Source organism: Chamaea fasciata, unplaced genomic scaffold (assembly GCF_029207755.1).
Source record: "Chamaea fasciata isolate MVZ Bird 193981 ecotype frontalis unplaced genomic scaffold, bChaFas1.0.hap1 SCAF_23, whole genome shotgun sequence".
In the NCBI taxonomy this organism is placed as follows: Eukaryota; Metazoa; Chordata; class Aves; order Passeriformes; family Sylviidae; genus Chamaea; species Chamaea fasciata.
This window is the reverse complement of record NW_027094108.1, coordinates 3,084,301-3,096,350: the sequence shown is the minus strand read 5'-3', so window position 1 is coordinate 3,096,350 and position 12,050 is coordinate 3,084,301. Positions and strand designations below refer to the sequence as shown.

General features: G+C 48.5%; 1 protein-coding gene across 1 annotated transcript in view; it reads right to left on the bottom strand.

Annotated features, from left to right (window-relative positions):
- The window catches only part of PRDM16 (PR/SET domain 16), a 286,534-nt gene that overhangs the window by 40,007 nt on the left and 234,477 nt on the right, over positions 1-12,050 (bottom strand). Inside the window, exons 4-5 of the mRNA XM_066203262.1 lie at positions 7,473-7,607; positions 1,510-1,612 (exon numbers count right to left, since the gene is read on the bottom strand). Coding sequence (XP_066059359.1) covers positions 1,510-1,612; positions 7,473-7,607 — 238 coding nt within the window. The remainder of the gene's footprint in view (positions 1-1,509; positions 1,613-7,472; positions 7,608-12,050) is intronic.

Sequence of the window (12,050 nt, the reverse complement as noted above, 5' to 3'; positions counted from 1 at the left end):
ATGTGGCATCTACATGCTAATCTACCAGACTCGAATCTCAAAGGAGTTCAAGTGCCCTACTCAAAATTCCTGCAGTGATAAGGGGTCTGCTGTGTTTGGCTGGGGTTGGGAGGAAAGATTTTTATGATAATTATCTTTGTGTGGAACAATTTTGCATTTTCTCTCCTGTTAATTCCGAAGTGAGCTGGGGGTGCGAGGCAGCAGGAAGATAGCCCTGCTGAAAGTAAAAAGTATTAAGGAGTCAAATATTTAATGTTGGCCTGGCATAATTTGACAGCAATTATGCAGCAAAAGCACTAGACGTTACCAGGAAGATCCAGATAAATGTTCCATAATGACAGAGATGGAAAACAAGGAGCACTTTTTGCTCGTTCACATAAAAGCCTGTTAGAAACTGAAATGCTGAACAGCGGTGAGTTTTCATTCAGATTTCTCCTTGACATTAAAAAAAAAAAAAAAGAAAAAAAGAAAAAAAAGAAATTAAAAAAAAAAAAGCAGAAATTATTCATCTCTGTGTGCTGGTCTTGAGAAAATCATTAACTTTTTTTTTTTTTGGGGGGGGAGAGCAGTGAAAAAATAGTCCCAAACTTGAAATACGTGTGAGGCAGCAAATACCACACTTCACCCCCAGCCCTTCAGCAAATGAACTTCCATCAGCACAAATCCTCAAACTATCCCATTTTCCAGAAATATTGGAAGCTAATTGTGCAGGATTTTACTGCAAATTCGCATCAGAAATTATACTTATGTACAGGTAAAAGAAAATAAATGCATTGTGGGATGCCCAGAGAGAACTCCAATTTCATGAATTAATCTTATAGAGCATTTTTTTCCAACTACTAGTTTAAAAAACACCTGGTAAATGAGAATGCATTTATAGAAATAAATCATTGAATAATGATGTTGGGCACATCCTTCCCAGTTTTGCTGAGAGATCACTTCCTTGCGCAGTGCCTGTAGTGTCAGAGTCTTGGATGAATGTGGGAAAAAGCATCCTAAGAGAGGAAAATCAGTGCTGGGAGCACTCTGAGATTTCCAGAACACTCCGTGTGTGTGTCCTGCTACCTGCTCACAGCTGCTGCAGAGAAGGATGAGGTGTCTTTATTGCAGCAATAATAATTTTAGTGATGACTCTTCTACCCCCTGCCTGGACCCCCCTTTTTCAGATTCCCCAAATCTCTGCAGGCTGGTGCTTTCCAAGCCTTGGGATGGTTTGACCATTTTTATTACACCTGAAGGCACCTGGTGACCCTGGGGATGGAAAAGGCACCTCTGAACATATCCAAACCCACAAAGAGAAGGAAATGGAGCTGTTTGAGGCTGATAAAAACTCAGTATTGTGGACTGAGCCCCTCTCCCCAGGGAAAGAGTGAAAATGAGCACAAAATGCAGACAGGGACAGAAGGGCCAGGTCAGGGCTCAGGTTTTGTCTCACCCCGCCCTGGCTGAGGGTCCCAGCAGTGCCAGGGGTGCTGCAGAGAGGAGCAGAAGCTCCTGGAGGGGCCTTACCTTCCATGCTGGGTGCCATGTTCCCCAGGGAATAACCTCCTTCCTTCAGACACACCAGGAGCTCTTCCCCCGGCTCAATCTCCTTAATAACTTTATAATAGACCTGGGAATCACAAACAGAACAGACACATTAAATATGCAAAGGCTCGTGTTTTGTATCTTACCCAATAACTCAAATTACTCCAGCTAACGGGAGGCTGTCCCTTGACTTGGGATAATTGGGATAATCGTTTTCCCGCCTTTATTTGACTCTTTGGGTGTCAGAGTTTCACAGGGCTTGGACAATAAAAAAAATATTTTGGGCAACAGCCTCTCTCCCTCAAATTACAGCAAATCTTCCCGTTTTTTTTTCCTGTCCTCCTACGAGCTCAGTATGTTTGTCACAGTGAAGGGAAGATTAAACTGATGGAATTGTCACATTTAAGGCTCTGCTCTCTGAGCCAAAATTGGCCTCATGATTAGAGCCAAATTATCACATCTCCACAGAATTATTTTGTTGATTATTCTCCCCAACAGCCTCGACCTGACCCCTAAACACAGACATGAACCACTCCAGGTGAGCAGTTTGCCCACATTCTGAGCTCCTGTCTGAGCAGAGACCCTGGACCTTCCAAAATGTCCTGAGCACAGCTCTGTTCACCTCCTGGCCCTTTGTCATCGCACCGGGAAAAAACCCCAAAACAGAAACAGGATTCAGACAAGGGCAGAGCCCACGCCCCTCATCATCACTGCTCTACAAACCCCAAACCCCACAGAAACCAGGGCAGTGGGTGCAGTGACAGCTGGGGCACACCTGAGCTGATCCCTGTGGCCTCATTCCCTCCCGTGCACCTGCTCCAGGAGCTCCATGTCTTCTGTCCTGAGGAGATTCAGTGTCCTCCTTATGTTTTCCAAATTTTTGGAGTATACAGAACCCTGTCCTAACACAATACCCTGAGAATTCACCTGATAACAGTTATTAACTCCCAGGTTTCCTTAGCACTGCCTTTAACAGCAATCCAAGAAATTCTTTTTCAGGGTAAAAACCACATTTCACCCAGAACAAATCCCTAAATTTGCTGCCACTCTGCCTCTGCCAGCCTGTGTTTACGGGCAGGGAACAAACACAACTCCTCAATTCCTGCTTGGGTTGCATTAACTGTGTCACCACGATGCATTTCTCTTCCCAGAGTCGCTTTCCCTCCCTCCCTGGCACGGAACACGAGGCTCTGACAGATGTGTGGCCCCAGGCCCGGCGGGAGCAGCAGCTGCCTGCATGCTCCCAAAAACTGTCCTCCCTGTCCTGGAACTGCGGCTTCAGGGAGATGCGATCACAGGGAGAGGGAGGAGATTCCAGGGACGGGCGGCTGCAGGGACAGGGGACATCCCTCCCAGAGCTGCAGGGACAGGGAAAATTCCTCCTAGAGCTGCAGAGACAGGGGACATCCCTCCCCGAGCTTCAGGGACACGGGACGCCCCCCCCGGAGCTGCAGGGACACGGGACACCGCTCCCGGAGCTGCAGGAGCACGGGACATCGCTCCCAGAGCTGCAGGGACAGGGGACTTCCATCCCAGAGCTGCAGGGACGGGGGACATCCATCCCAGAGCCACCACGCGGTGCGGCGGGGGCCGTGGAGCGCGGTCACCGCTCAGAACTTTCCCTCCACACCGAGGTCAGGAAGCTCCCGACCGATCACCCCGCGTTAACCGAGCGCCGGGACGGCCCGCGATCCGCCCCAGTCACCGCGCCGGTTTCCCAGTCACCGCCCTGGTCACTCCAGGAGCGCCCGCAGGTCCCCGAGCGGAGCCGTTCCCATCCCGCGGGATAATTAACGCGCTCCGCCGTCCCCGCCGCTGCCCGGCGCCTCCCGGTCCCGCTCTCAGCAGCCGTACCGGGGCTCCCACCTCTCCCCGGGACGCACCGAGGAAAAGTTGCCGCTGGGGCGAGTTCCCGCAGCTGCCGGGACCGGGAGCGGGATCGGGCCAGGACCGGGATGGGGATGGGGATTGGGATGGGGATCGCGGCCGGGAGCGCGGCCCCTGCCCGCCCCAGCAGGTGGCAGACGCCGCCCGCCACCGGCCCCGCCACGGCTGCAGGGACCCCGCCGGTGCCTCGGAGCCGGTCCCGGGCAATGAGAACGGAGCGGGCCGAGCCGGGCCGGGGCCGGGCTGGGTTCCCCTGACCTGCTCGCTCCTGTCCCGCGGCCGCTGCGTTCCTCCGGTGCCGGCGGTCGGGCCGGTCGGGGGGAGGGAAGGGAAGGGAAGAGGAGGGAACGGGAGGGGAGGGAAGGGAAGAAGGGCAGCCGGGCCGTGTGTGTGCAGCAGCTCCAAGGCCGGGGGCAGACGGAGTCACAGCCGTGAACGATCCCCGCGTGCTGCGGGGCGGCCCTTACCGGGAGCTCCGGTACCGAGTGCTGTGACACTGCCCTTACCGGGGGGACAGCCCTTACCGGGGTACACCCCTTTCCGAGAACTCAGTACAGCCCTAACGGAGCACCCGGTACAGCCTTTACAGGGAGCTCCGGTACAGCCCTAACCGGGTACTGTGACACTGCTCTTACCGGGGGTACAGCCCTTTCCGAGCACCCGGTACAGCCCTAACGGAGCACCCGGTGCATCTTTACCGGGAGTTCTGATATTGCCCTAACCGAGTGCTCTGATACAGCCCTTACCGGGGATATAGTCCTTACCGAACGCCCGGTACAGCTCTTTTCGGGAGCCCCGGTGCATCCCTCACTAAACACCCGGTACAGCCCTTACCGAGCACTCGGTACAGCCCTTTTTGGGAGCTCTGGTGCATCCCGGTCCTTCCCGGCTGTTTGCTGCCCCTGCCTGCCTCCCTCCTTCCCTCCCTCCCGGCCTCAGCGCAGCCCACACCTCCCCGCAGCCTCATTGCGAGCTCACCCAAATATCGAGCACCCAGCACTGCCCGGCCATCCCTCACTGGGAGTTTCAAAGCAGGCATGGTCACAAACACAAAGATTTGGGATGGGAAATGAAATCCTGCTGCCGGTTGTTGGTGAAATATCCCAAACTGCCCAGACACCCATCCCTGTGTCGGAATCCTTGGGGTAATTCTACCAGTGTTTCCCATTGGTTTGCAAATAGTTCTCCCAGTGCAGACACATCTGTCCTGGTCTGGCTGAGAGTCCAAAAAATAGGATTTGGTGCTTAAAAATGGGATTTTGGGCAGGATCTGGTCCCATACAGCTCCAAAACCTCAGGTGGATACCCCTGAGCAGCACCAGGCTGGCACAGGACACACACCTGTGCACAGGTGACAGCAGTTCTGAGAGACCCCTGCTCCACCCAGCCCGGGGAGTTCATTGCTGGCAATTCCACTGCAAAATAAAAAAATTGTATAAAATTTTCCTTTTCCTGATTATCTTTCTCATTTGCACTTCAGTGCTCCTCTCTGCTTGTTCTACAAGAAAAGCTTTTCCCAGGACCAAAACACACTGATATTAGCAGGAAAAGTGCCTGAAAAAAACCCCAAAATGCAGCCTAGGAGTGTGCCCAGAGCTCAGGACCGACTTGGAAAAACAGAACTCAAGATGGGCCAAGCCAAGAGGAAAAAGTAAAATAAAATAAAATGAAATTAAATGAAATAAAATAAAATAAAGTAGCTGTTAACAGATATTTCTCACGCAGCTGGCAACCCAAACCAGCACTAAATCACCAGCCATGGTCTAAAAGGTCCATCAAGTTCAGAGATAGAGTCACAGATTTTACAGGGGAAAAATCCTTCAGAATTCTTCTGCCAAGGGCTGACACTGCCCCGGTCTCACCCTTTAGCTCCTTTTCCTCTCCTGTTTGTTCTCAGAACAAAGTAGCTCCTTGTGTTTCAAAACGTCTCCTGCAGCCCTTCCAGAAATATAGGACAGGCTCCTTTAATGATCAGGGAGAAGTTGGATTCTGCTGGAGTCACATTAATTTCATCAAACATTTCATTATGATAATTAACTTCATCTTTCAGTCATGCTACTGATGGTCTGGGCTCATCAAAGCCTTTTTTTTTTTTTTTTTTTTTTTTTTTTTTTTTTTTTTTTTTGTGTGTGTGTGCTGAAAAAAGCTCAGATTTACTAATCCAGCAGAAGATTTACATTCATAAATCAATTCTGTTTGTTTATAGAAAAGTTCCACACTTGATCATTTCGTGTTTCCCACCACAGCATGGGCAGCTCTCCAAATTACCAGCTTTGTTTTACACTAAATAGTTAACAGGATAAGTGGGGTTTGGTGGTGCTGAGAATACTCTTTTTCTTGTTTTTTATCAAAATTATTCTGGACACGGAGTGTTGAAGAAAGAAAAATAAAAGGAAAGCAAAAAAACCCCAAAAACAAAACAAAAAACACCACCCCACCCCAAAACCACCCCAAAAAAACCAAACCAACAACCACAACAAACAAACAAACTGGGAAAGTAGAAGTAACCCAGAGGAGTCCTGTTCCAGCCTGGGTTGATACAAGGATCTGCTATGGATGTGAACTCAGGGCAGCAGAAATCAAGCTCTGGCTGTCTAATTTTGCTGCTAAAACAGAACAATTTGGTACAATCACCAAAATATCAGCCCTGCAGAACCACAACAACCACACTCTGGGGCTTGTCTCACTCAGGGCCCAGCACCACCTCATCTTTCCACTGAGAAAAAGGATTCTGGAGCAGACAGAGCCTGGGAATGAGGTTTAACCATTCCCAGAGTCACGGCAAGGGGTGGAGGTGGAACACGGTGAGTGGGAAAAGTCCATCCCAGAATTACCTCATTAATTAGGGCCCTTCCTAAGAACCAACCAACATTTTCCTGCTGCAGGGATTTATCTGAGCTTCCACATGTTTGTATTTCAGGGAGGGAAAAGAGCATTAAAAGGGGAGAGAGCAGCTGCCTTGTTCCCCTAAAGATCAAAAAACCCACCCACAAACACATCAGCTGCAGCAGAGGAGCTCAAAACCTCAAACCCAGCCTGGAAAAAGGTTCTTTGTGTCCTTGTCTCACCAATAATTCACTCCACGGGCAGCCCAGTGTGGATTTGTTCCTCCTGCTCCCTCAGACCTGTCCATGTGTCCAGCTCTGGACACAGAAAATTCGGCCTTGTGAATGTCCAGCCAGGACAGGGCTGCACATTTTGCTTTTGTTCCTGTGTTTTCCTCCTTTGGAATTGCTTCCCTTTTGTTTCTACTCAGCCACATTGCTTCTGATTTCCTCCTTTAAAGGCTCTTTGTGACGTACTTGGGAATCCTGACTGGAGTTTCCGAACCCTTGTAAAATTCACCCAAAATCTCTGCATTGCACTCACACCTCACGCTGGCTGATGAAATGGAGGCCCGATTTTTTTTTTCTGTCTCCTGTTACTCCTTCTTTTTCCCCACAATATCTGCACCCCAACTAAAAACAGCAGCTGTCACCCTGATTATTATTAATATATATTAATTATATGAATGAACAGCTTTTGGCCTTGAATATAATTATTATATATTATAAATATATTATTACATAGATTCTGTTTAGTATTTCAGACTCTTGAACTGCTCAAGCATTTTCCTTTTCGAGGCAGGACTAACAAAAGGAAAAAATAAATCATTTCCCTTTTAGTGAATGATATAATTTATCTACTATTTTTTTTGCAGCCCTCCTTCAGAATCTCAATTATCTCCAACAATCAAGGATCTTCTTTTCTAATACCTCTCCAGCATGAATAAATATAAAGAAAACTGGCTAATGTTATTCTGCACATGAAAATTGGCTTCATTATTGAAAAATAGTGAACGAAACATCTCAATTAACCTCTTTCTAAATAGAGAAATAAATACATTTTATATAAATAATAATTAGTTAATGGGGGGGGGGGGGGGGTTTGATAATTGAGTGGTCCGGATTTTGCTGTCAATTTTCTCGCTGAAATCCAGGGAAATTCTCTGTGCATTCCTGGGGTTGTTACAGGACTAAAGGTGCCAGGGGAGGCCGGCAGCCCCGCGGGGAGGTTACCTGCTCGTTGATGTGGCACACAGCCAGGTTCTGCTCGTCGCAGGAGCAGGACACTCGGATGTACTTCAGCCAGTTCCCAGCCCCGCCCTGGCCGGCGTCACCACAGAACTTCTCAGTGCCCAGGGCATCGGGAATCTGCGGGAGAACGGGACAGGAAAGGGGTCAGCCGGGGCCAAAGGGCAGCTACAGAGGGGAGAGAGGGAGGGAAAGGGTTTGCAGGGCACAGCTCCAAACAAGAAATGGAAAGGAGAAAGGTGGGTGATAGATAAAACTGATGAAGAGACTTGTGACAAGAATAAAATCAGCTCTCAGACGTCTGAAGGTCCCGGCTGGCAGAACCTCCAAGGACACACCTCAGAGTGGTCCATGAGTAAAAAGGTTCAGGACTACAAATATTCTGGAGAACACAGCTCTGGCACCACAGCTCAAGTAATCAAAGCAGAGAACTCCTCCAAACTGCACTGATTTTTATGACAAGGTCCTTAACTGCTCCCTCTTCACATCATCTGTTTCATCCTTTCATGCAGGATAATTTTTAATTACAAACCTTTCAATAAACTCTCAAACCAGGTCACTTTCCACAGAGTTGTGAGGTTCTATTTTTAAAAAATGCTTTACTCAATGCACTGCTTTCATTTATCTGAGTGCAGCCTGAGAAATTCACCGGCCACATCTGTGTGGCTGAAGGTGAGATACAATTTGGCTGCTGTGAAAAAGAGGAATCCTTCAAAGTAAAACCCCCCTCAGATATTTAAAGTCCAGGTGTAGAGGGAAAAAAAAAAAAAAAGAAAAAAAAAGAGTTAATTAAGGAACTGCAGTCCAAAGAGAGTTGCTGGTTTGTCTGGAAGAGATTTTTCCTCTCTTAAGGCAGTGGAATTTGGTGACAGAGCCAGAGGAGATGCTCAGCGTTCCAGAACAACCTTTGGGATGATGCAGTTTGTAATTCACTCAAAAAAGAACATTTTGAAAATGACACAGGACACCCTGAAAACAAGGAGAAGCCCTTTGAGTCCCAGCTTAGCAAGGCTCTGCTCTGCTCCTAAGTGGGCCTCCCTGCTCCAGAAACTCCTTTTTTCCTGAGATTCAGATTTCCCTCTACCCCGACCAGCCCCTGTGTCAGTGCAAATTACTTCAGTCATCAAAAGCTCTTAACATGCTTTTACTAGCAATTAATTCTCTCAGAATCTCGTGGGATACGATTATATTTTTTTCCATCTATTTCAAGACACAGAAAAAAGAAAAAGGTGGGAAAACAAAGGAGAGGAAAAATGAAAGCCCGGCGATGACAGCAACAAGTCGAGCCTAAGGCTGGGCTGAGAAACCTCAGGGGGACAGGTCCAGTTCAGACTCTGGCTCCCAGCTCCGAACTCCTGCCAGAACCACCGGGACAGCTCCCAGCTCCCTGCACTGGTCCCAGCAGACATTTCCTGGTCTCATCTCCACCACCAACCCTTCCTTCTCCAGCTCCCTGGCTGAAAAGGGGTGAGGGAAAAGCCCACCATTAGTACTGGGCTTCTTCCTTCCTAATCAGAACATGGCACTGGGAGTCACTGAAATGCTGCAATTTCTCCCAGAACGTGTTTGGGACAGAACGGGTGTGAGAAAAAAACCTGGCTGTGCTCAGTTTCTTCATCCTCTGCCTGGGAACACTCATGGTCATTCACTCATCCCTAACTAGGTCCTTGGAACTTTCTAGACTCCCTTGGTCATCTACTGACAGCACCAAAGGTCTGAGGTGGGCATTGATGGCACAGGAAGCCAATTCTGTGTTGTTTGGAAGTTTTAATTGTAATAAAAAAACCAACCCAACAGTAAAACCTGTTCTTCATGTGGCTGAAACACTACTGAGTTTACTCAAGCTAAAATATCAACAACTCCTGCTCTGTTTCAGGGAGCTCCAGGGAAACCAAGATTGCCTAAAGCTGGTGAGACTAAGAGCTTATTTTGGCTTGTTTGACCCCAAATTGGGTGGCCCAGCAGAGCCAACTCCTCGAGTGGGGACACACACAGACACCAAGTGACAGCAGCTTCCAGGGAAACTGTCTGGAACAGCAAACGAGACAAATCATCGATGTTCAGCTGGTCTGAAGCAACTGAAGAGTTTGGGCAGAGTTTGTAGTGGTTTGAGGAGCCAGCAGCCCACAGACTTCCCAGTGCCAGCAACTGGTGACATTCAGTGGCCCTGGGAATACAAGATGGCAAATCCAGGACACAGAAATAAGGTTTTTTATTTCACAGCTGTACCTTACAGATGGTCTCTTTCATCTTGGAGGATTAGTTGAGAGGACACTTAGAGCCATGGAATGGCTTAAGATAGAAGGGACCTTAAGGATCATTTAGTTCCAAACCCCTGAGCTCGGGGAAAGCCAAGAGTTCAGCTCAAATTCATTTTGCAGGGTCCTGCTCACCAGCTGAGCCTCGGGAGGAGGTTCTGCCGTAGCTCGAAATCACCTGAAACTCTGTGGTTTTATCTGCGTGGGGCATTAAAACCCAAGCTGAGGGTGTGAAATCTGACAGATCAAAACGAGAGAAAAAGAGGTGCTGGGAGAGCCTGAGAACCTGAGCTGCTGCTCCCACACACACTCACTGCCCTCCACAAATAGAACCTGGCACCACGGCCCAAAGCCCAGACATGGGGACTGAGCCCTGCCACCCCTCATCCCTCTGCTGGCATCGACCAGGAGCCTCTGAAAACGGGATAAACGGGGTGATCAGCTGGTCTGAGAGTGCTGCAGGACCAGTTCCAGAGCCAGGGCAGCTCCTGGGCCAGCTCAGCTCCCCGTGGCCAACACCTCTAATTAAAGATCAGGTTCACACGCTCGCGCTCCTCGCCGATGGTCTCTATCAAAGTTATTTCACAGCTCAAAAGCACCGAGGAGCACAGCAGCAGTCACCCAGCACTATCTGTTCTTTCTTCTGTCAAATGTTCACACACAGAAAAATATTTTAAGTCTCTCTTCCCTCCCCCACCTGAGAAAACTCCGGAAAAACGAACTGAAACCTTTTACCACATCTTCTTCCAGTTCAGACCAGAAGGAAATCAGAAATTTCCTCTGGCGAAATTCTACAAACCAACTGTTTACAGGTCTTTGTCAGTAAGTAAAAAAAAAAAAAAAAAAAGAAAGAAAGAGATTCCAGTTTGAAAATGCTCCTGGGATGCTCATGGACATTGGTTTTTCTCTCTTCTTTTGAAGAACCAAAAGATACCCCGTGGTCTAGGACAGGTGGAGAAGAAAAATGGAAGCAAAAAATTTTAGGAATGGGCAAACCAAAGATCCCAGATGGAAGCACAGAGGGATTCACCCCACTCCTGGAAAGCTCAGCTCCCCACAGCAATCCACCTGGGGATGCTTTTACCACAACAGGCATCTCCAGCTCAATTAAATCTGTTTATTCAGAGTTAAAACCAGAACTAAGTCCCTCCTTATCCAGGACTTGGCAGCAGCTTTAATCACAAACCCATCCATCCCTCTTTTCCTGGGCAGGTAAAGGCTGACATCAGATGTTTAGCACCAACAGCAAAAAACCCCAGAGATGCCATAGGAAGAAAAAAATAAAATCAGAAAAATCCAGTGTAATCATTAGCAGGACTCTGAGTTGGAGCTGACATGGAATTTCTGCCTGTGCTCTCTGCTCAGGCTGGCTCTGTATCACTTGAGATGTTTCTCCTGAGAGTAATTTGGCTCAGACATTAAAAGAAGTTGTTAGAGGAAAAGGAGAGGTGAAAAAAAAAGTGGGAAGATACTGGAGAGGAGAAAACAAAATAAAATCAGTTTATAATTAGTAATTGGTGCTGATTTTGCAAGTCTATAGCCATCATGTGCTGCTGTTCCAGTCGGTTTTTGGGAATGCATTTCACCTCCTTGATCCCCTTGGCTCTGAGGCCTGGCATCTCTTCCCCACGGAGCTGGGCTCCCTGCAGGAACAACATTTGTCCCTTTTTCTTTGTCCCCACGTTAAACCCCAGCAGCCTGGGCCAGCCCCTGCCCTGGAGATGTGCTGGAAAAGCAGACTTTCATCTGGCCTGCAGCCCGTGGACACGCTCAGAAAGTTAATTATTGTGGGAGCACTTCCTCTGGCTGCTCTTCAGTTTTATCCCTCCCACCCCATCATGGATTTTTCCCCGCTTCTTTTTTCATCACTGAACAGGCCAAAACTGCAGTTCATCTTTTCTCCTTCTGCTGCAGATGGTGAGTTCAGTCTTTATTTATTAACCCATGGCACCTCCCAGCACTTTTGTCTTTGAATCCAACAGCTCATCTAAGAATTCCCAATCCCCCTTTCCCTTCCCTGCCAGGAACAGTGCCATGGTTTTGTCTCGTGGAGTGGTTCTCTGGGTTTCACAGAACTCTCCCTGCTCTGAAGTCCCTCAGCCTCCTCCTCTCCAGTCTATCCCCTCCAAACAAATGCACCTTCACGTTCCCTGGGATTCCAGGGCTCTGACTGGCCCTCTGCAGAGACACGGATTTGGGATGCAGAGCCAGAGCTCCGGCTGTGGCTGTGCTTCAGACCCATCCCCAGCCAGCCAAAAGGAAATTGTTGTCATGTTCCAGGGCTCACTTTGCAGCTTCATCTGCT